This window comes from Nerophis ophidion, linkage group LG06 (genome assembly GCF_033978795.1).
Source record: "Nerophis ophidion isolate RoL-2023_Sa linkage group LG06, RoL_Noph_v1.0, whole genome shotgun sequence".
Classification (NCBI taxonomy): domain Eukaryota; kingdom Metazoa; phylum Chordata; class Actinopteri; order Syngnathiformes; family Syngnathidae; genus Nerophis; species Nerophis ophidion.
The window spans coordinates 62,178,950-62,206,654 of record NC_084616.1 but is presented as its reverse complement, the minus strand read 5'-3'; the positions used below and the strand labels follow the sequence as shown (position 1 = coordinate 62,206,654).

The 27,705-nt window shown below is 40.2% G+C and overlaps 1 protein-coding gene across 6 annotated transcripts in view; it reads right to left on the bottom strand.

Annotated features, from left to right (window-relative positions):
• The window catches only part of LOC133555074 (neuron navigator 1-like), a 190,775-nt gene that overhangs the window by 136,448 nt on the left and 26,622 nt on the right, over nt 1–27,705 (bottom strand). Inside the window, exon 1 of one of the 6 annotated variants that reach the window (XM_061904533.1) lies at nt 23,459–24,831. The exons of 4 other annotated variants lie outside the window; for them this stretch is intronic. In XM_061904533.1, the coding sequence (XP_061760517.1) occupies nt 23,459–24,272 (814 nt within the window). In that variant the 5' untranslated portion in view covers nt 24,273–24,831. Of the gene's footprint in view, nt 1–23,458; nt 24,832–27,705 lie in introns of those variants that run through there. One more of the 6 variants, XM_061904532.1, reaches the window with a different exon arrangement.

Below are 27,705 nucleotides of genomic sequence, written 5' to 3'. Positions count from 1 at the left end.
TATTTACAGCCATGAATTGATTAACGTGGACCTCGACTTACACAAGTTGAAAAACTTATGCGGGTGTTACCATTTAGTGGTCAATTGTACGGAATATGTACTGTACTGTGCAACCTACTAATAAAAGTTTCAACCAATCAATCAATTAAAAAGTGCAGTCATTTTGTGCACGGCAGCACATCCATTGTGGGCGCGCTGACTAATCTCTGGTGTTTAGTGAGTCAGCAGAGCACTGCTGCCATTAGCTAGTGTGCTAATTGCTACTTTGCGGGCTTTTTTCACCAAGGAGACTAACGGACAAGGTAAAGTGGATTTTTTTTTTTTGCAATTATTGTAGCAACTTGGCTCTTAAAGGTAAGGTGTTTTGTGATTTCAAACTGTTAGTGCACCACAGGGTGTGTGAGTAGAGCGGCTTTATATAAGGAGGACAGTTCAGATTGTTGTTTGGCTTTGTTTATAAATAGAAAGTTGATCCAAGGATTCAAGACCGATAACCCCCTCTGCATATTTGTTTGATATACAGCACTGCATTGCACTTTATATTGTGTTCAAAGCGTACAAACTTTTGTCGAGGGTGGAACCCATTATTCTTCACACATTGTTTTTAATGGGGAAATTTGCTTCGATATACAAACTTTTCTGTTTACGAACCTGGTTCAAGAACCAATTAGGTTTGTAAATCAAGGTTACATTTTAAATTCTTGTAGGAAAAAATGCTTTGGGTTTTCATCTGATTCAATCTTTGTTGGACCTTTCGGAATGAATTACTAACAAAACCCGAGCAAACTCTACTCGGACAGGGCCACTACTCTTCATTATACCGTACTTTATCTTGAGAAAATATAGCCTTTTTAATAGTAGACTGAAAAAAAGTAGAAAAAAGAAAGTGCCTGTTTACTTGGTTTGCTTCCTTGGGTCATTGAACCCTTTTCTCCATTAGTGAGACAGAAACTTTCCGTATGGTGTAGGTATATGGATGGACTAATGGCTATGGCCTTGTGGATGTTTTAGTGCACCATTGCTGCATCCTCTCTTGACTCTCTTCAGTCACTGGCATGTATTCACCAGTGAGAGCAGCTGTTTTGCAGAATATGAATGAGGATTTGAAAAATGATTTCCTTCCTTCCCTCCAGAGTTCATCTGTCCTTGTCTGGTCCATGTGCGTGCACATATGTGAGGGTCACGACAAGTGCCTCCTCAGGCTATGTGCAGTAATTATGTAAATGATAGGTGGGTGTGGTTGTGGCTCTGCTGATATTGCAAAATTAAACATGTACACCTCTACTTCTCTTGGACAGATTAGAGTAAATACAAAATTAGTGAAGTGAAGTGAATTATATTTATATAGCGCTTTTCTCTAGTGACTCAAAGCGCTTTACATAGTGAAACCCAATATCTAAGTTACATTTAAACCAGTGTGGGTGGCACTGGGAGCACGTGGGTAAAGTGTCTTGCCCAAGGACACAACGGCAGTGACTAGGATGGCGGAAGCGGGAAACGAACCTGCAACCCTCAAGTTGCTCGCACGGCCACTCTACCAACCGAGCTATACCGGCGAGTGCCGAGAATGTCAAACAACTGACGAAAGTGAAGTCTTGGTATGATTGATGATTGCTCATTTTATGTATTACAGCCCTTGGCCTTCCTAAAGTTAAAAAGTTAAAGTTAAAGTACCAATGATTGTCACACACATACTAGATGTGGCAAAATTATTTGACCCATCACCCTTGATCACCCCCTGGGAGGTGAGGGGAGCAGTGGGCAGCAGCGGTGTCGCGCCCGGGAATCATTTTTGGTGATTTAACCCCCAATTCCAACCCTTAATGCTTAGTGCCAAGCAGGGACATAACGGGTCCCATTCTTATAGTCTTTGGTATGACTCGGCTGGAGTTTGAACTCACGACCTACCGATCTCAGGGCGGACACTCTAACAACTAGGCCACTGAGTAGGTAGCCTAATGACACAAGTAACACAAATGATTTAAACAGGAAGTGTGTAAATTCTCTGTGGTAATTGTTGTTATTTACCTTAAATACACTTTTTAAAGCTGGTTATATGGATTTCCTCTCTGCAACTGTGTAAGGAATTAGTGCAGGCTTGAGTGTTAAATGTGTAGAGAAGTGGTTCTCAAATGGGGGTACGCGTACCCCTGGGGGTACTTGAAGGTATGCCAAGGGGTACGTGAGATTTTTAAAAATATTCTAAAAATAGAAATAATTAAAATATCCTTTATAAATATATTTATTGAATAATACTTCAACAAAATATGAATGTAAGTTCATAAACTGTGAAAAAAAATGCAACAATGCAATATTCAGTGTTGACAACTAGATTTTTTGTGGACATGTTCCATAAATATTGATGTTAAAGATTTCTTTTTTGTGAAGAATTTTTTAGAATTAAGTTCATGAATCCAAATGGATCTCTATTACAATCCCCAAAGAGGGCACTTTAAGTTGATGATTACTTCTATGTGTAGAAATCTTTATTTATAATTGAATCACTTGTTTATTTTTCAACACGTTTTTAGTTATTTTTATATCTTTTTTTCCAAATAGTTCAAGAAAGACCACTACAAATGAGCAATATTTTTGCACTGTTATACAATTTAATAAATCAGAAACTGATGACATAGTGCTGTATTTTACTTCTTTATCTCTTTTTTTCAACCAAAAATGCTTTGCTCTGATTTGGGGGTACTTAAATTAAAAAAATGTTCACAGGGGTACATCACTGAAAAAAGGTTGAGAACCACTAGTGTAGAGAGGGTGATTCTCAAACTGTGGTACGCTCCATCCAGTGGTACGCCAAAGAATCACTTAATTAAATATTCAAACACAGTGTAACTGCACAAACTTTGTGTAGGACTGAACAAGCTTAACTTCTTCCTTCCTCTTTTTTGGACATGTTTAGGGGGGGAAAATGTATAATATGTGATGTATCATATGTTTGAAATAAACTTACCCTAACCTAACCACTGTGTACAATGCATCTTCATATGCGATTTATTTACAAAACTTTTGTAAAGCCTGTCCTCGTTATAATTCATCCATCTGCATTTTTTGCAATCCACTTAGCAATTGTGTCAGTCAAAAAACTAAAATAAAAAATAATCCAGAATAATACATTCGTAAAACCATGTTAATTTTGAAGACCGTATTAATCGCATCATTCTGTCAATTAATGTTTTATTATTTAGGTTGAATGCTAAATGGTCACTTACCCTTCCATGATTGAATATCTGTCTTTCACTATGTCTGCAATTAAAATAATTGACAATGAATCCCCACTGACATTCTAATTTAAGGGTGAGTCTTAGGGATGAAAACCGTTAAATTCCTGGGGACCCACATCAGCAAGGACCTCACCTGGGATCACAGCACCCAACAAACAATAAAGAAAGCCCAGCAGCGACTGTACTTCCTAAGAAGGCTGAGAAAAATTTGGCATGCCACCCATAATTCTCAGCAACTTCTATAGAAGTACGGTTGAGAGTGTCCTTACCAGCTCAATCACGGTCTGGTATGGAAACTGCACTGCTAAGGACAGGAAGGCACTCCAGTGAGTGATTAAAACTGTTCAGTACATATCAGGAGCAGCCTTTATCTCACTACTGGACATGTATTCTACCAGGGCCACCAGGAGAGCACACAACATCATAAAGGACAGTACACACCTCCAGCACAGTCTCTTCAGCCTCCTACCATCAGGCAGACACTACAGGAGCCTGAAATCCAGGACTACGAGACTGACAAACAGTTTCTACCCACAGGCCATCAGGCTTTCGAATGCTAATTTGTGAATGCTAGCTCCCCCCCCCCATTTTTACTTTGTCTTTTTGAACAAAAGACAGTTACCTTGACCACCCCCGAACTGTGAACCATCACTGTAGACACTTTTCACCTTTGATCACTAAAGACACTTTAACTGCTGCTGTGACCCAAGGTCACCTCCATATTTACACTGTTGACTGTCAATCAGAATGTGCAATAATGTTATGTACTGACTTTGCCTTGTATATACATTTTTATTTTTAGCTAAGTACCGTGTGACTTGTTGAAGAGTGGACTAGCAAAGTAAGATTTTCATTGTACGGCAAACTGTCTGTTTAACTCTGCATATGACAATAAAAAAAACTTGAATCTTGACTTGAATCCTAAATCATATGTTTCTGGACAGTGGGGAAGGGAAGGTCATAAATCAATTTCTCTGATACCGTAAGCGGTCAAAAAATATTAAATATACTTGTGAACTACAATCTTTGCCTTGTTTTAATGATTCTATATGCCAGCTATGCTTCTGTCTTTTAATGTTTGTCATTACGGGGGTACTTGGAGAGCTAAGTGTTTTCTAAGGCAGTACTTGGTGCAAAAATTTTGATAGCCACTGCTGTAGATTATAGCGGCCAAAAGGAGGAAGTTTTATATGCTTTTTGTGGGGCCAATAACATCCCAAATCCTGGTAAACGTTGCATGAAAATGACTGAACTACAGGTGAGCATCTGAAATACCTTCTTCTGTTGATGATATTTTAAAAAAATACGTCTGTTTGCTGCACCACTAACTTTTCATCATCCCACCACCCTAGCGTCACATCCCTTGGTCTCTGGTGACCTCAGTTTGCAACATGCCGCCAGTTCCGCACATCTGGACAAACATGCAAGAATGCAACCAACCAAATAGCATCCCCTTACGTGCACACACACAAAATCACACCACACACACAAACATTCACCCGTATGGCGTAAGCTATCACAGCCTTGGAGCATCACATGGACTCCGTGACTACATCACAATGTTGTCTCTGTGTGAAGCATTTCTGAACAGTTAACTTCCCATGACAAAACCATTAGTGCCAGAGCACATGTCTGAGAATAGTAAACTGAAATGCAGTAATTTTAAGAAAGGGGTAGCTCACAGCACTTAAATCCATTTGCCGAACCTGATGTAATATTGGTGGATGAGAAAGAGGGGGATAAGAGCTTTGTTTATTTGAGTGAGTTAAAGTAAGCAAGCTGTTAAAGTTACATTAAGGGGGAGAACACCATGCCTAATGATGGTTAAAGGGGAACATTATCACAATTTCAAAAGGGTTAAAAACAATAAAAATCAGTTCCCAGTGGCTTGTTGTATTTTTTGAAGTTATTCTCAAAATTTTACCGGTCCCGGAATATCCCTAAATAAAGCTTTTAAGTGCCTTATTTTCGCTATCTTTGAAACCACTATCCATTTCCCTGTGACGTCATACAGGTCTGCCAATACAAACAACATGGCGGTTACCACAGCAAGATATAGCGACATTAGCTCGGATTCGGACTCGGATTTCAGCGGCTTAAGCGATTGAACAGATTACGCATGTATTGAAACAGATGGTCGGAGTATGGAGGCAGATAGCGAAAACGAAATTGAAGAATAAATTGAAGCTATTGACACTATTCGGCCATAGCATGGGTGTACCTAATGAAGTGGCCCATAGCATGGCTGCCTTATTAGCATCGCCAATAAAATGTGCAGACCAAACGATCAGGACTTTCGCATCTTGTGACGCTGGAGCAACTTAAATCCGTCGATTGGTAAGTGTTTGTTTCGCATTAAATGTGGGTATCTGGTTTCAAATACATACAGCTAGCGTAAATAGCATGTTAGCATCGATTAGCGTAGCATGTTGGCATCGATTAGCTGGCAGTCATGCCGTGACCAAATATGTCTGATTAGCACATAAGTCAACAACATCAACAAAACTCACCTTTGTGAATTCGTTGATTTAATCGTTGCAAATGCATCTGCAAGTTATCCATACATCTCTCTGCCATGTCTGTCTTAGCATCGCCGGTAAAATGTGCAGACACTCTGGCAAATTCAATGGGGGTCTGGCGGCAGATTTCTTGCCAGTGGTGCAACTTGAATCCCTCCCTGTTAGTGTTGTTACACCCTCCGACAACACACCGACGAGGCATGATGTCTCCAAGGTTCCAAAAAATTGTTGAAAAAACGGAAAATAACAAAGCTCAGACCCGGTGTTTGTAATGTAAAAATGAAAATGGCGGGTGTATTACCTCGGTGACGTCACGTTCTGATGTCATCGCTAAAAGACCGATAAACAGAAAGGCGTTTAATTTGCCAAAATTCACCCATTTAGAGTTCGGAAATCGGTTAAAAAAATACATGGTCTTTTTTCTGCAACATCAAGGTATATATTGACGCTTGCATAGGTTTGGTGATAATGTTCCCCTTTAAGCCCTCGTATATATGTGCAAAACAATTGAATTAACATTTCATATTTTTGACCTGATCACGAAAAATATTTTTGTCCTTTTGAGGGGACCAATGAAGAAAGTCAAAGTAAATTTCAGACCAAATCAACCCACCTCACGGTATTGGTTATTCCCAGAGAGCCTCTTACACGGATAAAAATGCAACATGCCAAATGTTCTTTGGCAAACATACTTATAAACACACTGACAGCTGAAAAGCACTGACAGCTGGATGAGTTCGGTACTAAGATAAGACCTACAAATGTTTTTAATCCTTCAATCCTAGACCTGGCACTACATGTTGGCCCAAAACAAAAATACAAATGCCACATCTCCTTAACCTCTGCCCTATCTTCTTAAAAGTCAGTAAGACTCCTTCTCTAAGAATTGAAGAGTAGAACATTTGAGAAACTTTTCTTTCCTCTTGGCAAGGTGAAGGCAGTCATCCCACGCCTTTGCCACCACTTAACCTCCTGGAGGTGCAACGGATGGCTGGAGCAGCGCCAGAAGGGCTGCAGCTCCGACAACGGACACACGCTAAAAAGCGTGTGTAATGTAGAAAATTGTTTGTACTATTAGTGGCCGTGTTGAAGGTGATCTACAATTCTTAATAAGGGCAGGTGCTTCCCTATTTAAAATTGTTTTTTGAATGTACTATACATACTGACGCCGTGGCGATACTCTTTCCCGCAGCATTTACTGTAGGCCATCATGCTTTCCAACCGGCCTCGTTTTGCAATGTTGCTGACATGTAACACACACTTAAAAACTATAGCACCCTTTCTGTAAAAAATACAGATGCAAACACAGCAAGCAGGTGTGCCAATGGAAAGAGTGGTTGTTGATGTCATGGGACCCATTCCTAAACAGACAAAGGTAACCGTTACGTCTTAGTGGCCATGGACTATTTTACAAAATTGCTGGACGCATATGCTGTCCCAGACCAAGAGACCGCAGCATACGCCTTAATGGAAGGGATGTTCAGTTGGTTTGGGACAGCCACCATCCTGCACAGCAACCGGAGCCGTAGTTTGGAGTCCAAGGTGTGTCACCACCTGGGAATGCATGTCCCCGGAGTGGCGATCTGATGGTAAGGGTTAACCGGACGCTAGCACAACAACAAGCTATCTTATCGAAGAACACCAGCGGTACTGGCACACTCACATTCCAGTGGTCCTCATGGCCTATAGATTGGCCGTTCAGGACTCCAGCCGGTACACCCCTGCAGAGGTAGACAACCGGATGCTCTAACTGTTCCAACTGGCCCGGAATAAGCACAGAACCTGCAGGACTGGACGGAATCCGCAGACACCTTCGCTAGAGACTAGCTGGCAAATGCCGGGTCGCGTCAAAAGCAGAACTTTGATACTACCACAAAAAGGACACAGTTTCAAGCGAGAGAACTCGCGTGAATCTGCAGCCCAAAGAGGAAAAAGGGGCTGTGTCCTAAACTGGACAGCAGCTGGGTGGGACCCTGCAGAGTGCTAGAGAGTAATGGAGAAGTATTCTACAGGAGTAGTAAAGTTGTCCTCCACAGACACAGACTGGCCCCAGAGAGAGGACGCACCGTTTCCACCTTCCCAGAAGAGCGGGAACAAACCCCCCCATTCAATGTTTTCACTCCGTCTTCCATGGAACAAACTGACTCACCACAGAGACTGTTGCCTTTTCCATGCAGCCTAGGAGGTCAAGGAGACAGCGCAGGCTGCCTCCTCACCTCAGAGACTGTGTTGTTCCGCCAAGGACGAGGAAGTTATTGTTGGGAGTGGGGCAGTTCAATGACCTGTAGGGTTACAGTAGGGCATGGGTGTCAAACTCTGGCCCGCAGCCTGAGCGAATATCAAATTAACATTAGAGCTGGCCCGCCGGTATTATACAGCGGCCCTCACGATTTTACCGGGAGACTCCTGAAGTTCAGTGGCCCTCCTGAAAATCTCATAGGGCAACCATTCTCCCGAATTTCTCCCGATTTCCAGCCGGACAACAATATTGGGGGCGTACCTTAAAGGCACTGCCTTTGGCGTTTTCTTCAACCTATCTTCACGTTCATACAAACACCATGCCGGCCAAGTCACATAATATATGCGGCCTATACCCACACATAATTGAATGCAAGGCATACTTGATCGATAGCCATACAGGTCACACTGAGGGTGGCTGTATAAACAACTTTAACACTGTTACAAATATGTGCCACACTGTGAACCCACACCAAACAAGAATGACAAACATATTTCGGGAGAACATCCGCACCGTAACACAACATAAACACAACACAACAAATGCTCAGAATCCCTTGCAGCACTAACTCTTCCAGGACGCTTCAATACACCCCCCACCCCCCGCTTCCGCTACCACCAAACCCCGCCCCCCCAACCCGCCAACCTTTATTAGCTTGTGGAAAAAGTTCATGTTGATGTTTACCTCAGAAGGCTGCAAATAGAAAAGAGGCATTACATTTTTTATTAAAATTGTATTTAATATACCATTGATGTTTTTTCGTTTGTTTTTTAAAAGTTGATTTTGCACTATTAAGTTATATTAGCGTTGCTTGTTCTAAAGCAAATCAGTGTAGCAAACGGAGCAATAATTAACGTTTTATTCATGCACTTTCTCTTGTTACTTCAAGGCTTGAATGTTTGAGTCATTCATTGTTATTTTGTTTCCAAATTTATTATTAGCCTGTGGAAAAAGTTTATTTAGATATTTACCTCAGAAGGCTGCAAATAGAAAAGAGCCATTAAATGGTTATTTATATTGTATTTGATATGCTATTGATATTTTTTTATTATTATTTTTATTGTTATTTGAAACTGGATTTTGCACGTTACTATAAAGTTATATAACCCTTGCTTGTTCAATATTCAATGCAAAACTTGTTTGGGTCCCTTAAAAGGTTCATTTGTTCAACCTTGGCCCGCGGCTTTGTTCAGTTTTAAATATTGGCCCACTCTGTATTTGAGTTTGACACCCCTGCAGTAGGGCAAAAAAAAGTATTTAGTCAGCCACCGATTGTGCAAGTTCTCCCACTTAAAATGATGACAGAGGTCTGTAATTTTCATCATAGGTACACTTCAACTGTGAGCGACAGAATGTGAAAAAAAAATCCAGGAATTCACATTGTAGGAATTTTAAAGAATTTATTTGTAAATTATGGTGGAAAATAACTATTTGGTCAACCATTCAAAGCTCTCATTGATGGAAGGAGGTTTTGGCTCAACCAAAATGGATACATGGATGATACAGCAGAGGATTGGGAGAATGTCATGTGGTCAGATGAAACCAAAATAGAACTTTTTGGTATAAACTCAACTCGTCGTGTTTGGAGGAAGAAGAATACTGAGTTGCATCCCAAGAACACCACACCTACTGTGAAGCATGGGGGTGGAAACATCATGCTTTGGGGTTGTTTTTCTGGTAAGGGGACAGTACGATTGATCCTTGTTAAGGAAAGAATGAATGGGGCCATGTATCGTGAGCTTTTGAGCCAAAACCTCTTTCCATTAGTGAGAGCTTTGACTGGTTGACCAAATACTTATTTTCCACCATAATTTACAAATAAATTATTTAAAGTTCATACAATGTGAATTCCTGGATTTTTTTTCACATTCTGTCTCTCACAGTTGAAGTGTACCTATGATGACAATTACAGACCTCTGTCATCATTTTAAGTGGGAGAACTTGCACAATCGGTGGCTGACTAAATACTTTTTTGCCCCACTGTATGTCATTCTGTTCATGTAGTACCGTATTGTTTATTTTAAGTGTTTGTGTTTGGAGCTTAGGGAGTGACGTATGTGTGGGAGAAGTCAAGAGATTAATGGCTAGAGAAACGTGTATTATAGCCGAAAACGATAGCCCGTGATAGTGTTTCGGGTGCCTGTTTGCAACTTGCAACGCTGCCAATAAATGCCTGTGTTCAATCCAATTCGTCTGGTGCTTGCATTTTGTTACAATAACATGCAATCGTGGTTCTTTAGTCAAAAAATAACATGGATTATGTTTTAAAGACCACCTTCAAGCCACTTTCTGATCGAGAACAGGATGAGCCGTTTTGTAGGCGGTTATATTTATGTGGCTTGACTTCGACTGCTTCTTCTCCCCTTCATCCATGTTGTAGTTTATAGCGCTTTCATATCAAATCTAGTGACATATAAGTTCGATCAATATGCTATTTTGTATTAGAAATTGCGACAGCGGGGATGCATGTGCATGTATGAGCCAGTCTTCCCCACAAGAGGATAGAGAAAATAAGGAACTTATTGACTACAATAGGGATTTCCAAACTTTTTGAGTGGGGGGGGATGCAATGGGCTTAAACAAATTTGGCCGGGGGCCGAAAGCTGACTGTATGTATATGAAAGTGCAACTCACCGTGTTTACTCGAATGATGACCTTGTTAAAGATTTGTAATCAAGCAAAAATATCAAATAGCTAAAATGCGTCAAACATGGACAAGTGTGGAGAGAGTTTTTGCATTTTCCCATCATCCCTAGATTCATCCATCCATCCATCCATCCATTTTCTACCGCATTTCCCGTTCGGGGCTGCTGGAGACTATCTCAGCTGCATTCGGGGCGGAAGCGATGTACACTCTGGACAAGTCGCCACCTCATCTCAGGGCTCCCTAGATTCAAATAAGTGTAATATTGATTATTTATTTTCAAGGTGATAGTACGTTTTTTTTTAAATATCCACTAAGGGAGCAGGTTGTGTTATCTTCGACTATGTTTGTTAGGGGTGGGGGAAAAAATCGATTCGAGTGTGAATCAAATCGAATAAGTTGTGCGATTCAGAATCGATTTTCTTATTTTTTTAAATCGTTATATATATATATATATTTTTTTTTTTGTTATCAATCCAACAAACCACTACACAGCCATACCATAACAATGCAATCCAATTCCAAAACCAAACGTGACCCAGCAACACTCAGAACTGCAATAAACAGAGCAATTGAGAGGAGACACAATAACAACACAGAACAAACTATTAATATGACTGAATTTTTTTCATCTAAGGGACACAATCCTCTGTGCAAAAGCTTAGTAGATCAGCTTTGCGTGCGCTATCGAGTTTGCAGGCGTTTTGATATATGTAAAAGCTTTATCAGTTTGATCATCAAATATGTTGTCTTTGTAACATATTCAACTGAATATGGGTTAAAAATGATTTGCAAATAGTTGTATTTCGTTTATATTTACATCTAACACAATTTCCCAACTCATATGGAAACGGGTTTGTAGTATTGTTACATTTTACAGATGCCTGTAGCAGTGTATCATGTTTTATATTCTGGCATTCAGAGACCACAGCCACCAGCTGTTAAAATTAATCTTAAACAAAACATTCTTCAATGACATAATACCTGAGAAGAAGAAACCTTTGTATGACTTCATCAACATTTTAATTGTGAATGTAGTCCCATTACTGATGCAATAATGACTCAAACTGTAACAATTACATTTTGTATCTAAACTTTTATCTAGATCCTCACCACACTGTAGTTGATTCTTTATTGGCCCAAACGCCAACTCTTCATAACGCTAATATTTGTATATTTTGTGTAATCCCACTAACAACTGAATCTTACTATGTGTTTACTTGATCTCTAGCTAATCAAGAGGTGATATCTGTAATTTCAGACTACTCACACATCATTGACATAAAAAAAAAAAAAAAATACCATCATAAGATGCAGTGTGACCCAGCTGACCAAGCATCTTGCCACAAGGAACACTTTCATCTGAGAGCCATAATAGAAGAAGTACACAAATAGAACAACTTCAGAGTGAATACTAATAATTCATCACAATGTAGCCAACATTACTCTCATTTATGCCTTTGATCACCCACACCTTTTTACGCATCACAAAAAATTGCAATATATCAGATTGCATCAATACAGTATCACTAAACTGCCTATTAATAAAAAGGTGCAAGAAAACCGGACTTTACAGTGCATCCGGAAAGTATTCAATGCGCTTCAGTTTTTCCACATTTTATTAAGGTACAGCCATATTTCAAAATGACAAACATTCATTTTTGTCCTCAAAATTTAGCAGACGATAAATGCCCCATAATGACAATGTGAGTATTTTTTTTACCCTCGTACCGGTAAACATTTTGCTATTCTAATAATAATAATACACATTTTAAAAAGTCACATGTGTATAAGTATTCAGAGCCTTTTGCTCAATATGTAGTTGATGCATCTTTGGCAGCACATACAGCCTCAAGTCTTTTTGAACATGATGCCACAAGATTGGCACATATATTTTTGGGAAGTATTGCCCATTCCTCTTTGCAGCACCTCTCAATCTCCATTAGATTGGATTGGATGCGATGCTTTTTATTCAGGAAAGTCTCTTTACATTGGTGCATTCATCTTTCCCTCTATCCTGACGAGTCTTCTGAATAGTCTCTCTCTTCCTGCTGCTGATGCTGCTACCACCATGCTTCATTGTAGGGATGGTATTGGCCTGCTGATAAACGGTGCTTGGTTTCCTCCAAACATGATGCCTGGCATTCACGCTTAATAGTTAATCAGACTAGAGAATTTTGTTTCTCATGGTCTGTGAGTCTTAATAGTGCATTTTTGCAGACTTGTCTTCCGTCTGGCCACTATACCACACAGGTCTAATTGTGCAGAGATGGTTGTCTTTCTGCAAGGTTCTCGTCTCTCCAAAGCGGAATGCTGTAGCTTTGACAGAGTGATCATGATGAATGCAGCAATGTGCAGAGACATCTTGGGTGAAAAACAACGCTTCCCAACCAACCTGATAAAACTTGAGAGGTGCTGCAAAGAGGAATGGGCAAAAATGCCCAAAGATTAGTGTGTCAAGTTTGCGGCATCATATTCAAAAAGACTACCGGCCGCAATTGCTGGCAAAGGTGCATCAACAAAGTATTTGAGCGAAGGCTGCGAATCCTTATGTACATGTGATTGTTTTATTTTTTGTAATTTTTGATAAATCTGCAAAATAAAACAAATAACATTTTTCACATGGTCATTATGGGGTATTGTGTGTAGAATTCTGAGGATAACAATTGATTTATTGCATTTGGAAATTATGCTATTTCTAGGGGTGTGGGAAAAAAATCGATTCGAATACGAATTCAATCGAATACGTTGCGAGATTTAGAATCCATTCCCATTTTTTTAAAAATCCATTTTTTTAAATTTATTTTTTTATCAATCCAACAAACCACTACACAGCAATACCATGACAATGCAATCCAATTCCAAAACCAAACCTGACCCAGCAACTCTCAGAACTGCAGTAAACAGAGCAATTGAGGAGACACAAACACGACACAGAACAAACCAAAAGTAGTGAAACCCATCCATCCATCCATTTTCTACCGCTTATTCCCTTTTGGGGTCACGGGGGGCGCTGGCGCCTATCTCAGCTACAATCGGGCGGAAGGCGGGGTACACCCTGGACAAGTCGCCACCTCATCGCAGGGCCAACACAGATAGACAGACAACATTCACACTCACATTCACACACTAGGGCCAATTTATTGTTGCCAATCAACCTATCCCCAGGTGCATGTCTTTGGAACTGGGAGGAAGCCGGAGTACCCGGAGGGAACCCACGCATTCACGGGGAGAACATGCAAACTCCACACAGAAAGATCCCGAGCCTGGATTTGAACCCAGGACTGTGAGGCAGACGCACTAACCCCTCTTCCACCGTGAAGCCAAGTAGTGAAACAAAAATTAATATTATCAACAACAGTATCAATATTAGTTATAATTTCAGCATAGCAGTGATTAAAAATCCCTCATTTACATTATCATTAGACATGTGTAAAAAAAAAAAAAAAAAAAGAACAACAGTGTCACAGTGGCTTACACTTGCATCGCATCTCATAATTTTGACAACTCTTTTTTCACAAAGATAAAATAAGTCATATTTTTGGTTCGTTTAATAGTTAAAACAAATTTACATTATTGCAATCAGTTGATAAAACATTGTCCTTTACAATTATAAAAGCTTTAAAAAAAAAAAACTACTACTCTGCTAGCATGTCAGCAGACTGGGGTAGATCCTGCTGAAATCCTATGTATTGAATGAATACAGAATCGTTTTGAATCGGAAAAATATCGTTTTTTGACTCGAGAATCGCGTTGAATCAAAAAAAATCTATATATTATCGAATCGTGACGCCAAAAATCGATATTGAATTGAATCGTAGGACACCCAAAGATTCGCAGCCCTAGCTGTTTCATAACAAAATGTGGAAATAGTAAAGCGCTGTGAATACTTTCCGAATGCACTGTACATGGAGTTAGGACAGTATCACCTTATAGGATGTAATATCCTAATATTTTACGGAGGTGCTCCAGTCAATTTCAGATTTACTTTCAAATAAAACGCAATACATGTAATTTAGTGCATGAACATTCCAGGGACATGAATACAATATAAATAATAGAGTGTTAAGTGACAAACTATCTTAGAGTTTTTGTTATTCATTATGTCTGTATACATACATACATACGTGTGTGTGTGTGTTGTTCAAGAGCTGATAAGACAAAAACAAGAAGTGCACTAATATAATTTTAGAGAAGGATGGCAGGAAGCAGACAGCACTAATGCAATGGCTCCACCATTAAGTCCTTGGAGACTCACCACAATGCATTGTAAACACACACATAACCAACCATTGGAAGGACTTGTATAATTATGCATCATTCATAGTGTGTATGGGCCCCATTGTCATCTATTAATGCACTGCAGGATATAAACCCCTGTAATGCTAAAAACAACACCTACCTCAAACATTAGGACCATAAATATCTTTTCTGCTTTCTGAGCGATGACAGAATGCTGCCTGCCATCAACTTCTATCAGAGTTGAGCATTTTAAAGCAGAATAGGAAGGAGTGAAATGCTTTATGTTGAAAGCTCCTTGGGTGTTTGTATCTATTTGTCATGTCGTTACCTCGTCGGTAAGACGATCATTTTCAACAGCAAAGCCCATGCAGGGTGGAATCACCTGTTTTGAGTAAATTGGCTTTAAATGGCACACGGAACACTGAATGTATTAAAGGGACTGAGTACATGCAAGAAAAATACCAAATAAGAAGGAACCAAAGAGGATATGAAATGTAGTGGCAGACGACTGAAGTGTGTCTTTTCTTTCTGTCGCCTTTACCAGGCGTGTGTACCGTATCTTTTTTTAACTACATCTCTGAAGCGTTTTTTTGTTCTCCAGGCAGCTACCAAGGATGCTGGAGAGACCATCACGTGCACAAACATGCCCACGCGCGCGCGCACACACACACACACACACACACACACACGTTGCTATTGTGAAATAACAAGCAGATTGGTATTCACAGTGACCTTTCGGGACATTTATGTGTCACTCCATTGTCTTTTACAAGGCTCTGCTGAGCATTTGTGATCAGCAAGTGTGCACAGTCCCCTGATTCTTGTCACTGGCTCAGCCAACAGTGAAATTACACACTTCTAATCTTTTGACCAAAACCTGGAGTATCTTCTCTTTGTGATACGTCTTCATAAAGTAAAACCCAAATCTTCATCCAAACAGATGTCTTTTAGGATTTAATCTGTAATTCACTTTATATTTGATAGCCTTTTCCAGGATCATAGATCTGTGATTAGTGCAATGGAAGCTGAATCTTTTCATTATCTTTATGCGAAGACTAATCCAAGTACTTGCTGAGTCTTAGAACGGATCCTCTGTAACCCGCAGTGGCCCCATGCTGAGAAAGGCCATCGCTTTAGGGGATTTACCCTCTCACACACACCTCATTATAGGTGCAGGATGGGACGAGAGGGTGTCATTAAAGGAAAACATCTGAGGTTCAAATGATTCCATTGATTGGTCAGGACCAGTATTCTATACATGCTGTTAATCATACCCTTTTTTAGACAGGATAACTGATAATTGGTTAAAATATGCATTAGCCACAACTATATAGGGTATGTTATTAAATTGATATTCTGTGTTCATTCTGCATCTGTAAGGATTAGCACTCCAAGACTGTTGTCCATTAAGCACAAATCTAATAATTATCCGCATCCAATTAACACAAATCTTTTAATCTCTCATTAGTTGAACTGTATTTCCTATTAAGACAACCTGATAGTAGTAACCATTTTATAATGGAGCTCTAGTGCATCGGTCTCAAACTCTGGCCCGCGGGCCAAATTTGGCCCGCCCTGTAATTTCATTTGGCCCTTGAGGCAATAAGAAATTAACATTAGAGCTGGCCCTCCAGTATTGTACAGCGGCGGCGCCGCTGTGACACCACATTCACCGCTAATACTCATACATGCCAACCCTCACGATTTTCCCAGACTCCCAAATTTCAGTGCCCTTCCCGAAAATCTCCCGCGGTAACCATTCTCCCGAATTTCTCCCCTTTTCCACCCGGACCACAATATTGGGGGCGTGCCTTAATGGCACTGCCTTTAGCGTTCTCTACAACCTGTCGTCTCGTCCTCTTTTTCTACATAGAAATAGCGTGCCAACCCAGTCACAAGTGAATGCACAGCATACTTGTTCAACAGCCATACATGTCACACTGATGGTGGCCGTATTAACAACTTTAACAATCTTACAAATATACACCACACTGTGAACCCACTCCAAACAAGAATAACAAACACATTTCGGGAGAACATCCGCACCGTAACACAACAGAACAAATACCCAGAACACCTTGCAGCACCAACTCTTCCGAGATGCTACAATATACCCCCCAAGCAATAATGAACGTTTTACTCATGCAGTTTCTCTTGCTACTTCAAGGCTTGAATGTTTCATTCATTCATTATTGTTATTTTATTTGCAAATGTATTATTAGGCTGTGGAAAAAGTTTATTTTGATATTTACCTCAGAGGGCTGCAAATAGAAAAGAGGCATTCAATTTTTATTTACATTTTTTTCTATATGCCATTGATATTTTTTGATTATTATTATTATTTTTATTTAAAATTAGATTTTACAGGTCACTATAAAGTTATATAAGCCTTGCTTGTTCAATATTCAATGCAAAACTTGTTTGGGTCCCTATTAAAAGGTTAATTTGTTCAACCTTGGCCCATTGGCTTTGTTCAGTTTTAAATTTTGGCCCACTCTGTATTTGAGTTTGACACCCCTGCTCTAGTGTGTTTTGAGGACCAGAAATAAGGTGCATTTCCAGACTTTCATAACATTAGATCACCCACACTATGTAGACAAACTTTACTTTGTCCATATAGTCCATGCACGAGAGGCAGGAGCTGCATAAACCAATCGACGATTAATTAATCGATTACACATCCTCCGCCTGTTTTGGTCTTTGAATGAAACAAATTTGCTGTTTTTCCACACATTAAAGTACTGTATTGCTAGAAGAAATGGTGGACAAAAGTAAATGTATTCCTTCCTTTAAGGATACATGATAGGGCTAGAAACTGGCGTTTTTCTGACCACAAGACATTTGGTTTATTGCGAACGGCTTATCTGGAACAGACATTGTCACAGTGCATGTTGGGAGCTGTCACATTAGATGAGTGCAAAACAGAGCAAACAAATCCAATGTCAGTAGCAAACAGGACATGGCTAAAAGGCTATAGTCAAATTAAAGTAAAAGATTCAAAATGATGCGACACAGCAAAAGAAAGATCAGTTTCATAGCAGGAAAGAAAGGAAGTAGGATGGGGGATGAGGAACTGCCAGGTGAAGCACCGTATAATCTATCCTCCTATATGATGGAGCATGTGGAGCTGAAACCAATTAGCTGCGTGTCCCAATGGAAATGGGGATTTGATAAAAGATGTGCAAATGGCCGCAATCTACAGGGGAAGTTACAATTAGCCTTCACACACCCAACCAAAGCACCTGCTGTGCTTCAAGTGCATAAATAGTATGCAGGCTGTTGTACCGATATTGTCATACCAAAATACTCATATTGTTGTCTGTTTCTTTATGCAGATCTGGGTCACTTTTATTTTACTATAGTACGTAAGTCTTTTGGTCACTTCATGGTAAAATTTCAGAGTATACAGTCGTCCTTTGCTACATAACGTTTCAAATCTTGCGGCTTCACCGGATTGTTGTTTTTTTTCCCACTTTTTTTCAACTATTTTGTAAGCATATTTTTCATGTTACTGAAACCCACTACTACCCACCACGCAGTCTGATAGTTTATATATCACTGATGAAATATTAAAGGTGTCTAAAAACATCGGAATCCGTCCCAATGCAATCGTTTTTTTTTGTTTTTTTTCTTGTCCATCGCTATCAATATCCTCGAACACAAATCTTTCAACATCGCTCAAATTAATGGGGAAATTGTTGTTTTTTCGGTCCGCATAGCTGTTTTTGTTGGAGGCTCCCATTAAAAACAATGGGAATATGTGAGGAGCCATCAAACCTGTGACGTCATCGTCTGCGACTTCCGATAGAGGCAGGGCATTTCTCTTAGCACTGAAAGTTGCGAACTTTATCGTGGATGTTCTCTACTAAATCCTTTCAGCAAAAATATGGCAATATCGCGAAATGATCAAGTATGACACATAGAATGGACCTGGTATCCCCGTTTAAATAAAAAAATCCCATTTCAGTAGGCCTTTAAGTCCTAAATTAATTTTATTTGTGTATCATATGTATTACAGTGCAGTATTCATCTTATTGTTTACTAATTATGCTTTGATGAGCTTATTAAAATATTCACCTAAATGAGTTCTATTTTTGTGTTAGGGGTTGCAATGCTAACAAAAACTAATCTTGTTGCTACTCTATCTTCCCTGCAACAATCTAAAGTTAACTATTGGCAGAACAACTATTTAATGGACTTAATCTTTAACTCCTGTTTCATCAATAAAACATCTCCACATTGGCAAAAATGCAAACAATGTCGAATGACAACAGCTGGAAGTGGCATTGGATATTCAGCACAACACATGGGGGACCACCTGAGACTGATACTATCAGCTGTCAACAACTGTCCGAAATCAATAACACAGCTCTGATGTGACTGATGTGAAATGACACGCAAACAGAGGTGGGTAGAGTAGCCAGATATTGTACTCAAGTAAGAGTACTGTTACTTTAGAGATGTATTTCTCAAGTAAAAATAAGGAGTAGTCACCCAAATATTTACTTGAGTAAAAGTAAAAAGTATGTTGTGAAAAAACTACTCAAGTACTGAGTAACTGATGAGTAACCTGTTCGTTTAATGATGACGGTAACAAGTAATGCACAAAAACATAAAAATAGCAATGAACAAATTCAGAGCCAGGAATATCTCTTAAACAACTAAAACAATAATATACATTACATAACATATATTTGGTTTTACATTGTATTGAAAAAAAAATTGGAAATTAATTTTACTTTTGCAACCTCATTAGACTATTGGCTAAGTTTTATATTCATAAATGTAGCTTTCTCAATACCCGACCTGTTGTTTGTGCCTTTAAAAAAGATTTAGAACTCTACATTAAAACACTCTACTTTTAACAACCAAAAAGCTGTGAAAACGATGATGCTGTGTTCCAAATTTAAGTTATTTACTGAGATCGAGTGAGCCTATGGCTTTGCACTTTCTTTATTTTATATACATATTTTGCTTTCTATTTTAGTTACTTTGAATTTACAACTCCCTGGAGCTGTTTTGTACGGTTTTATACTGTTCTGTACTGGTTTTGTACTTACTTCGATTATTATTTTTAACTGTTTGTAAATGTTGAAATTTATAAATAAAGGTTTGTATAATAAAGAATAAAAAGTGTGCATTTAATCATGTGACCGCCTGGCTCTGTTTGATTGGTGAAACGGAGTTAAACGTCACCAGTGACTGCATTTGATTGGTGAAACGTAGTCAAATGTCACCGGTGACTGCGTTTGATTGGTAAAACGTATGCATGTGATAGATCCTACTTTGAAGGTCTGTCTGACAAAAAACAAAAACAAAGCGTGCATTAACAGATCGATAAAAATCAGTAGCGAGTAGCGAGCTGAATGTAGATAAATGGAGCGGGGTAAAAGTAGCGTTTGTTCTCTATAAATATACTCAAGTAAAAGTAAAAGTATGTTGCATTAAAACTACTCTTAGAAGTACAATGTATTCCAAAAGTTACTCAAGTAGATGTAACGGAGTAAATGTAGCCCGTTACTACCCACCTCTGCACGCAAAGTCAACATCTGCTAACGATCATAGTTACAACTGTCAAATAGAGCAAGTTCTTGCAGAATGATTTATGCCCGTGGTTTTAACACATGCCAGTTCAAACTCAGAAGAATTAGCCAGAATGTCATTAAGTATTTCACATTGTGGCCGTGTTGTAGCGGCCGAGCGACGGCCATAGCAATGACGTTTGGAGGATCCTCCCTCCGGGCTGTGGGTAATTACTAAAATGTACAACAGAACTCAGTCAAAACTACTATATTCGGTTATACAAGTGTAAGGGTGAATATATTTTCATGTTTATAGGGTTCTAATAATGTCAAAACCTTATTTAAAAAAGGTCATTAATCGTTTTTTTAATGCTCTAACTATGAAATAATCCAACTTTGCGGAAATCATTATATTGCAGTCATGTCGGATCCAAATGAACCGCAATAAACAAAATACAGCTGGAGTCAATTTTCCCTCCAATTTTTCACGTGTGAGCAAACACCAAAACTCTTTGAAAATTCAGTGGCGCACATGTGAGCGACGGCAGATGTGCACACTGTTATGCGCTTATCTTTTTATTCAATTTTGTGTGCGGCCTAGATTTACAGGGCGCAGAGGACGCGTGAGCAGTGTGCAATTGCATAGGCGCTTACCTTAGTGGGAACGTTGGCTGTAGTATATATCTCTTTCCGAAAAAACATTTTCTAACTTCCCACTATTTACCAACTGCCTTATTTCCTCCTCTCCCCATACCTTGTTGCCATCCATAGGTTTAATTGGCAATATCCAAACAAGGACTTTGTAAAGAGCAAGGTCAAACCCGCACATTACACACTTCTGTTGTAATGCAGGAGAAAGGTTTCACAAGCTGGGTTTCAGGGATGTGATGGTGCGAGGAGGGATGGCAGCAAAGGATAGTACAGGACCGCAAAATAATTTGATGACATTGGAGAAGATTATGGAAATTTTAAAGGCCTACTGAAATGAGATTTTCTTATTTAAACGGGGATAGCAGGTCCATTCTATGTGTCATACTTGATCATTTCGCGATATTGCTATATTTTTGCTGAAAGGATTTAGTAGACAAAATCGAAGATAAAATTCGCCACTTTTGGTACTTCCTGAAAAAGCTTTGCCTTTACCGGAAGTCGCAGACGATGACGTCGCAATGTGGGGGCTCCTCACATATTCACATTGATTTTAATGGGAGCCTCCAACAAAAACAGTTATTCGGACCGAGAAAACGACAATTTCCCCATTAATTTGAGTGAGGATGAAAGATTTGTGTTTGAGGATATTGATAGCGACGGACTAAAAAATAAAAAAAAAAACGAGTTAAAAAAAAACAAAACGCGATCCTAGTAAATGTGTTTTTAAACACATTTACTAGGATAATTCTGGGAAATCCCTTATCTTTCTATTGTGTTGCTAGTGTTTTAGTGAGTTTAATATTACCTGATAGTCGGAGGGGTTTGTCCACGGGCGTCTTTGTCTCACGGGTGTCGACGGCAGCTGTACGGACGACACAAACTCAGCCTATATTTGGTAAGTGGCGACTTTTTAACCACAATTTTCTCACCGAAACCTGCTGGTTGACATTCGGTTGGGATCCATGTCTGCTTGACCACGCTCTGATCCATAGGAAAGTTTCAGCTCCGGGAATTTTAAACAAGGAATTACCATGTGTTTGTGTGGCTAAAGGCTAAAGCTTCCCAACTCCATCTTTCTACTGTGACTTCTGCAATATTAATTGAACAAATTGCAAAAGATTCAGCAACACAGATCTCCAAAATACTGTGTAATTATGCCGTTAAAGCAGGCCACTTTTACCCGTGTGTGTGCGTAGCGCTCATACTTCCTAAAAACGTGTGACGTCCTGCGTACACGTCATCATTACACGACGTTTCCAAGACGAAACTCCCGGGAAATTTAAAAATGTAACTGAGTAAACTAAAAAAAACGTATTGGCATGTGTTGCAATGTTAATATTTCATCATTGATGGATAAACTATCAGACTGCGTGGTGGGTAATAGTGGGTTTCAGTAGGCCTTTAATAATCTTCTATTTTGCTATTTTCCTTACTCTTGGCAAAATGAGTTTGTGAATAAACTGGGGGTTGGGTGCATGCCACTACGTGTGCACTTTTGTAAATGGGTTATATTTGTATAGCGCTTTTCTACCGTCAAGGTACTCACAGCGCTTTGACACTACTTCCACATTCACCCATTCACACAAACATTCACACACTGATGGTGGGAGCTGCCATGCAAGGCCCTAACCTCGATTTGTGTGTCTTTACCTTTTAAATATCTTCCCGTTCTATCACCACCCACTTACGTCCTCTGTCTCACTCAAATGTTGCTGTCCGTAACATAACAGGGGGAGGTAAAGGGGCGAGATTGGGGGTGGCGGGTAGTTGGTGACCATCTGTCAGTGGTCTAGAGATGAATTGACATGAAGGAGAGGTGGGAGGGAAGACATGTGAGGAAATAAATATGTCGCCCACTGTGACTAGAGACTGAAATATGTAGCTGTTGTATTTACTGACTGGACACGCGACCTACCCGTCTCAAGCACATTGTCTGTAATCATGAATGGCTAATTCGTACACACTGGTAATATACTCCATTGTTTCACGAGAGCACAATGTGTAAACCAGGGGCTGTGAATGATCAGATACCAAGTCGGAGGAATGTAATTCATTGTGCTAGTGGGTCAAATGACAAAGAATTGCTTCAATGCTAGCTAATAAATCAATCACAAAAAAATGTCGACTCTTTAGAAAAGCTGGGCCGGAGAAGTAAACTGTGTGACAGACAACGACATACAGCATATTTCAGTTCCAGTCTTTTCTGATGACAGCTATTCTTTTGTTTACAGAATGTTGTTTTCTATATAGCAATGGCACCCATCTTCGTATTGTGCACAACACTACAGAATAATAGCTCATTCACTCCCGGGGAAGTAATAACATGGTGCATTGTCGACAATTTAACTGATACTGGCCCCATGCTTGACCCCATGCATAACAGGCCTAAAAAATAGTGGACTCACCAAGGATTTGACTGAACAGAAGCTGCTCGAGGTCCCCCAGAACGGTCACCACTAATTCCGGGTCCACCTTTAAAAAGTTCTTATCGTCTTCTCCTTCTATCACTTTCCTCTCCATCTTGTCCTCATTTGAAACAGGAGCAGACCTTCCCCTCTCCCCAAGTTTTTGGTCTTTATCCCAAGTACCACCTACACAATTACCCTTAACTGGGTGTTCAGCAAGGTTTGGTCCTGGACTCTGACATGTCACAGAGGTCTTACTGATGGGCTTGACCTCTGCATAAGGGCTTCGTGGTTTTCCAGGGGCTGGGATTCGGCTTGGCTTGCACAAGTTTGATGTCACAGATTGGGAGTTGAAAGGCTTAGGCTTCCCCTGGAACAGGGACTGTTCTGACTTTGAAAGTGTTCTAGAAAGTGATGTTTTCCCACCCACAGCCTGACCGGTCTTAGTCTGCCCTGTTTTATATGTGCCATTACCAGGCTGACCGCAATCATCACTCCACCTGGGAGTCTGGTATAGGTGCAGCTTCTTCTCAGCATCAGTGAGCACACATAAATTGCTAAGGGATTGCTGCTTGCGTAGCTTAGACGGATTGGGGACTGGATTCGGAATGGACCCGGTAGTTGGCCGGTAGACCTTCAGCTCAGATCTGGGGGGACGTGGAGGTCCCTGGGGCAGAGCAGATGGCTTTGCCGGGGGTTTCCTTGAGGCCATTGATTGGGCTGAAGAATCCTGGCTGGAGACAGCAGGAGTCCTGAGGTCCAGCTCCCTTGGCTTTGCTGTCATGCTAATGTTAGCCACATTAGCCTCCAGCATCCCTCCTGCAGAGAGCCAAACAACAGGGGCATGCTCTGATACACTCGCAAGCAGAATGAAATAAACGGTGTAAAAGACAGGAAAGGAGCAGTTAAAAATCCCAAAGCTCTCTTGGTTTGAGGTTCACTAGATGACTGCCTGCTGAGCAAGACCCCCCATTCAAAAAAGGCAAGTGTACTGGTACAAATTGCCTTTACTCACAGTTTATAATCCATGGATCTGCAGACCCGTGTCCAATATTCAAATCCAGCTCTTCACAGTGCACATTTGACAATGGAGCTGCTGGAACAAACCGCAGCGCTGACCATCCGCTTTTGTTGTCTCCACCTCTGCGTGGCTCCTGCTCTGCATCCCCTCCTGCTAGTGAGGCAGGCAGCAGCCGACTGACAGGAGAAACAGTCGCAGTGACACCAAACCTCCTCGGTCTCTCCTCCCTCTGCCTGTCCCTAACTTGCTAAACCTACCCCCGCTGGCTCATTCACCCGCCTTCTCCTTCGTCCTCTGCTATCCTTCCCCTCTTTCTTGTCGTCTCTCCTTCTCCGTCCTCCCACTGGCTGATTCATCCTTCTTCCCTTACCCTCCCTCTCTGTCTTCCTCACACACAAACCACAGATGATGTGCTACGCTCCCCACCAGTGCAGGCAAACACCAGGGTTTTAGCGACATATCACAAAAATCTAAATTAAGCGCTTTCCCGTCCCTTTACTGAAACAACACATGTCTTTTTCGCTCACATCCTGTTTGTATAATCTCTTTGTCCATATACTCTTTGGAAGAAAAAAAAAAAAGAGTCACATGCAGCCCAACCAGCTGAGCAGCGTGTGACTGCAATGATCCCCTATGTCAAATATTGCCAGCAGAATAAAGACCCCCTCCCCGCAGCATAGACTTGCACATCAATCCACCATAATCACATTTTCCACCCTATTCATTTATTCTTATTCAGATTTTGTTAAGTGTGTTAACCACAGGAAACCCACCCATCATTACCTTAAATTATCATAAGAGGGCTTCACGTTTCATGGGACATTAAACAATAAGGAAGGCCAGTGCTGCAATTTTGCTTTAATTAGCAGCCAACAGACCTGAAAATAATGACCAGAACCACCACCTGCAGCACATCAACTATCCACTCATCTCTATTTTCTCCCTTCCACCATGTAACCCACCCCAGCCTAAATGCACAGGCCATTAAAGGCCTACTGAAACCCACTACTACCCACCACGCAGTCTGATAGTTTATATACCAATGATGAAATATTAACGTTGCAACACATGCCAATACGGCCTTTTTAGTTTACTAAATTACAATTTTAAATTCCCCGGGAGTTTTGTCTTGGAAACGTTGTGTAATGATGACGTGTACGCAAGACGTCACGCGTTTTTAGGAAGTATGAGCGCTAAAAGTCGTCTGCTTTAACGGCATAATTACACAGTATTTTGGAGATCTGTGTTGCGGAATCTTTTGCAATTTGTTCAATTAATATTGGAGAAATCACAGTAGAAAGATGGATTTGGGAAGCTTTAGCCGTTAGCCACACAAACACACGGTGATTCCTTGTTTAAAATTCCCGGAGGTTAAAATTTATTATGGATCAGAGCGTGGTCAAGCCAACATGAATCCAGACCAAATGTCAACCAGCAGGTTTCGGTGAGAAAATTGTGGTTAAAAAGTCGCTTCTTACCGGAGAAAAGCCGAGCTTGTGCCGTCCATGAAGCTGCCGTCGACTTCCCTGAGACACTGCGCGTCAAGACACCCGTGGAGACACCCTTCCGACTATCAGGTAATATTAAACTCACTAAAACACTAGCAACACAATAGAAATATAAGGGATTTTCCAGAATTATCCTAGTAAATGTGTTTAAAAACATCGGAATCCGTCCCAATGCAATCGCGTTTTTTTTTTTAACTCTTTTTTTTTTTTTCTAGTCAGTCACTATCAATATCCTCAAACACGAATCTTTCATCCTCGCTCAAATGAATGGGGAAATTGTCGTTTTCTCGGTCCGAATAGCACTTTTTGTTGGAGGCTCCCATAAAAAACAATGTGAATACGTGAATAGCCATCACACGGCTGACGTCATCGTCTGCGACTTCCCGTAGAGGCAGGGCATTAACACCGACAGTTGCAAACTTTATCGTGGATGTTCTCTACTAAATCCTTTCAGCAATAATATGGCAATATCGCGAAATGATCAAGTATGACACATAGAATGGACCTGCTATCCCCGTTTAAATAAGAAAATCTCATTTCAGTAGGCCTTTAAGCTATGGCTGTGCAACCTCATCCATCTCTTAGCACAGCCATTGGGATAACACGCTGGTTTAAAACAAGAATAAGTGTTATGTGGGTGTAGATATTTCGGTCTGCGCTCCTCTTGAATGTGCGTGTATGTGTGTCGGCGTGCGTGGCTCTGTGTCTCCCACTGTGTCACATTGATGAGACAAGTCCAGAGAAGCCCCCATCCAGGGATTCAGTTGTGCTCCGGCACATTCAGCGATGTTTCTTCACCCCACTGGACATCCCAACTCAATCGACGCAACGTGAAGAAACTTTGCTTCAGATACAAACATTATATTCTGGGAATGACACTCAATATATTGGATAGGCTGAGATACAATTACATAGAGAGCCATAAACAGAGTAACATCCATGTCCATTAGGGATGATAATGATGGCAAAGCATAACCCCTTACCTTAAAGTCATTATCCACAACAAATCGATCAACAGGACTATTTGCAGTTGACTATATGTCCATGCAGGTCTGAGCTTGACTTGGCATCTATTGTCATCACAGCAATTCTGCTGCATTCTACTCTTAAAAAAAATAAAAACACAAACAACTTATGCTGAAACGCTAGACCAGGGGTCCGGAACATTTTTGGCCTAGAGAGCCATTAAAGCCAAATATTTTAAAATGTATTTCCGTGAGAGCCATATCATATTTTTTAACACTGAATACAATTAAATGTGTGCATTTTTAAGTAAGACCAACATTTTTAGAGTATGATAAGTCTCTTATTGTTTTTAATAACATTTTTATTATGAAGCTAACCAATAATAAATAAAATACTTCTTACCATTAATACGACTTCTTGAACAGGTGCGGTAGAAAACGGATGGATGGATTGAAATGCATGAGAATGTTTTATATTTTCAACGTTATTTTTAAGACTGTGATTTCCAATGTCAACTAAGATTTATCTGAGAGCCAGATGCAGTCATCAACAGAGCCACATCTGGCTCGAGAGCCATAGGTTCCCCACCCCTGCGCTTGACATTTACTTTTTGGTCATTTTGGATAAATAACTTTTACTACTGAAAGCAAGCAAAAAAAAATAATTGTTTTGGATTGTTCTTTATATACAGTGTATCAAGAAAATACTCTCAACCCAGATAACAAAATCATATTTTAATTTTACCTATTTTT